We start from the raw sequence: 3,969 nt of genomic DNA on the forward strand, positions 1-3,969 counted from the left end.
GCGCCAGCCCGTCGAGCAACGCCCGCGCCACGCCCTTCGCGTGCACCTCCGCAGCCACCGCCGCGCCGCCAGCGTCCGCGGCGACGAGCGCGGCCAGCAGGTGCAGCGCGACGGCCTGGCCGGTGCCGCCGCGGGCGGCGGGGGCGAGGGCGTCCTGGGAGAGCAGGGAGACGAGGGCGCCGCGTCGGGCGCGCAGCTCGGCGGCGTTGCCGCGCTCGAGCTCGCCCTGAGGGGGGAGGGGCGGGGGGCGTGGGGTGTGTGGCAGGAGAGGGGTCATAAGCAGCGAAGGGGGGTGGGCATACGCAGGCGTGCGTGTGTGTGGTGGTGTGTGTGTGTGTGTGTGTTTGTGTGTGTGTGTGTGTGTGTATGTGTGTGGGGGGGGGGGGCAGGCAGCTGGGGGCTCGGCGCCTCCGGCGCGTGCACGGCCGAGCCCCCACCCATGACTCTTGCGACCAGCATTTCACCGTCCGCACGCCCCACTCTATCAGCCCCACCCCTCCTTCCCCGCCGTGCCGCCCAAGCCGGCGCGTCACAGCCTGCCTCCCGTCCATGCATCTCATGCTGCGCCCCACCTGCAGCACGTCCAGCTGTGCGGCGGTCACCCCCGGCCCCAGCCCCTCCAGCAGCCGCTCCAGCACCAGGGGGGGCGTGTCCCCCAGCTTCGAGCCCCTGTAAACGGGTGCATTAATTCAGGGGGGGAGCGTCCACATTTGCAGGAGGGTGAGTGCTGCCAAGGGGTAGTATCGCATGCGACAAGAGCAAAGGCCCCAAACACCGGGCATATGAACTTTTCCCCCGCCGAAACCCGATTCCACTGGCGGGAACCCTCTGCCGTCAAAGCTGACACGCAGAAATACGACATCTCTCACGACCTCAGTCACAATCTCAGCCATGACGTCAGTCACAGTCACATCCACATCCACAATCACACGGTCGCAATCGACACGACACAATGACAATCACGCCAGCACTACAAACCCCCATGCTCGAAACCGTCCCGCCTTCCCCGGCACGCGCCTGCAGAAGTGGAGGTAGGCCAGCAGCGCCGCGTACATCTCGCAGCGCAGCGCCTTGCTGCTCAGGCCCGCCGCGCGGCCCAGCACGTCCAGCAGCAGACGCAGAACCTCAAGGCAGCGCGCGGGCAGGCGGACCTAGGCGGGCCGGCGGCGTGCAGTGAGGCGCAGGTGCGCGGTGAGGCGTTGGGAGGCGGGGCCGGGTGGGCCGGGGTGGTGCTGGGATCGAGGCGGTCACGGGATGGAGGCAGCCGCGCGCCCCTGCTGCATGAAGTGTGGGTCACAAATCAGCGCGAGCCCGTGGCGGAACACATATATGCAGCAAGATGGACAGGTGGTCAGAGAAACAGGAAGCATCTCAGAATCAAATATGCCGGGGTTCGCCGGCCATGAAGGAGGTGGGGAAGAGAGAAGTTTAGGAGGGGTGTGGAGGGTTGGAAAGTGGGGAGGAGGTCGTTGTGGGGGGCAGCGCGCACCTGTGCCAGGGGGTCTGAGGGCAGGCCCGCGCCAAGGCCCAGTGAGGCCAGCTCCCGCAGCTTTGAGAGGATGACCCTGGGGCAGCCCGCCAGAGCCTCGGAAAGGCGCACAGACTGGCGGGTGGACAGCTCCTACAGGGAAAAAGTGTGTGTGTGTGTGTGCGTGTGTGTGTGTGTGTGTGTGTGTGTGTGTGTGTGTGTGTGTGCGAGTGTGCTGACTCACACGTGTATGTGCGCGCGCTTTCCCGTTTGTGTGTGTGTGTGTGTGTGTGTGTTTATAGTGTTGAAGCGAGGGCGCAAGCATGCCACTGCGGCCTCACAGAGTTGGTGTGAGGTGCGCGTTGGCAGAATCACAAGTCCAAATGTGGTGGCCATGTCCAATAAGAGGCGCCAACAACAGTGTGCAGTCAGGCCAACGGCCGCACCCAAAGGCACCAGCATGACCACCCGCCCGTCGCCGCGCGCCCAGCCCCCGCGCCCCCCACCTGCAGCGCCCCCAGCGCGCCGACCAGCGCCGACCGCAGCACCTCCGGCCCCCGCCCCGGCATGGTGGCCTCCACCAGGGGGTATGCTGACGTCAGCGCCACCTCGACCGCCTGGCGCCACGCTGACAGGGCCTTGTACTGCGCGCCGGCCACCAGGGCATACGCATTAACCTTTGAGGGGGGGGGTAGTGCGCGCTCGGTAGGGTAACTCCAACATGAGTGAGACGATGGGGCGAAGGCTGGGTGCGCGGCTGCTGTTCATTCGAAGCAGGATGGCGTCTGCTGCTGTGCTGTAAGACGATTCGATTGGTAAGCAAAGACGGAGCGTAACAGCACGAGTGAAGGTGTGGGAGTTGGGGCTGCCACCGTTACCCCGCACCCAAACCCCTCACCTGCTGCGCATACCGCAGCGCCGCCCGCACCGCCGCCGTCGCCGCCGCCTCCGCCGCGCCGCCGCGGCCGCCGTTGCGCGCGACGTAGTCGTCGAACCTCTCGTGCAGCGCCGCCGCGAGCGCGTTGAAGTCAAACACGGGTTGACCGGTCGCGTCGGTCGTGACGAGGCCGAGCTGCTCGATGACCTGGCAGTTGGCGGGTTGGTTGGCGGCTTAGCATGGCGGTTTGTGGTGCTTGCAAATTGGCAGGTGCAGAAATGGCGGAGGATGGCGCGGCAGGGCTCCAGGCCGTCGCGCGGCAGCTTGCGGCGGCACACGATGCAGGCAGGCAAAGAGGAGAGGGCAACCGCGTGGCGCTCGACAGGCGGGAAATTGGGATGAGAGGAAAGCGCGGTCGCCACTCTGAACGAGCTTGGCGGCACCCCTTTAAACGCTAGAGGAGCCAGCTCCACGCGCTCGCTCAGGCAGCGCATGGGCTGTGCAGATCCCGCCGACCCGCCAGCTCAGCGCGGCGAGTGCGGCGCTGCAGCGGCGCGCCTGTGTGATGGCGATCAGCAACCTTCCCTCCCAGATCAAGCAGGCGGCGACGGGGGCAGGCGAAAAAAAAACGGCGACAACAGATCGGCACGGCACGATCCGGCCGCTCCGGTCCGACCCCGCACCTGCGGCCCCGTCAGTAGCGCCCTCACGCTGACGTCAGCGACCGTCATTTCCTCCGCCACCCGCAGCTCCTCCGCCGGCAGGTCCTTTATGCTGGGCTCCGCCACGGCCACGCCCACCACCGCCGACAGCACCGCGGCCGCGGCGCCGCCCCCTCCGTCTTCCAAATACTGCTGCTGCTGCTGAACGCCAGCTAGGACTAGCGCCGTGCTGTCCGCGCCGCCCGCGGCTGCGCCGCCGGCAAAGAGAGTCTCGAGCAGCGGCGCGCGCACGTCGCGGCGGCGGCAGGAGAACAGCGCGAGCGCGTACCACCGCAGCACCGACGCCCGCTGCCGCAGCGCCGACACAACCGCGTGCACGCCGCCGGCCTCGCCCGCGCCGGCCAGCGGCGGGAGGGGCTGCGACAGCAGCGTCCCCAGCAGCGGCAGGAGACCCTCCGCGGGCTCTCCTGGCAGCAGCAGCTGCATGATGGGTTCTGCTGTGATAGGGTCTGATGCCAGGGCTAGCGCGAGCTGGAGGGCCTTGGCATACAGCCCGGGGCGCTGGGACGCCAGGCGGCCGACGTCCTGCGCGCGTGTGGTTGTGTTGTTGTTGTTGTTGTTGTTGTTGTTGTTGTTGTTGTTGTTGTTGTTGTTGTTGTTGTTGTTGTTGTTGTTGTTGTTGTTGTTGTTGTTGTTGTTGTTGTTGGTGTTGATGCTGTGCGCGCGCGTGTGTGTGTGTGTGTGTGTGTGTGTGTGTGTGTGTGTGTGTGTGAATTGAGTGTGTGTGACTTGTGTGTGTGTGCATGTGTGTATGTGTATGTGTATGTGCGTGTGCGTAAAATGTGTGTGTGTGTGTGTGTGTGTGTGTGTGTGTGCGCGCGCCGGTGTTGTGTACGCTCATACTTTCCAGCGCGCGTGTGGTCAGCGGCGGCTGGGGGACCAGGATTTGTGTGAACGTGGGG

At 66.2% G+C, this 3,969-nt stretch overlaps 1 protein-coding gene across 1 annotated transcript; it reads right to left on the minus strand.

Moving 5' to 3' along the window:
- Positions 1-959: 959 nt before the first annotated feature.
- On the minus strand, positions 960-3,493 carry MNEG_14812 (hypothetical protein; the record flags this gene model as incomplete). The annotated part of the gene is made up of 6 exons (XM_014036717.1): positions 960-1,151; positions 1,490-1,621; positions 1,975-2,145; positions 2,367-2,552; positions 2,862-2,903; positions 3,029-3,493. 6 exons carry the CDS (start codon positions 3,491-3,493, stop codon positions 960-962), a joined length of 1,188 nt encoding a protein of 395 aa, XP_013892171.1.
- Between the last annotated feature and the right edge of the window lie 476 nt (positions 3,494-3,969).

Source organism: Monoraphidium neglectum (genome assembly GCF_000611645.1).
Source record: "Monoraphidium neglectum strain SAG 48.87 unplaced genomic scaffold scaffold04786, whole genome shotgun sequence".
In the NCBI taxonomy this organism is placed as follows: Eukaryota; Viridiplantae; Chlorophyta; class Chlorophyceae; order Sphaeropleales; family Selenastraceae; genus Monoraphidium; species Monoraphidium neglectum.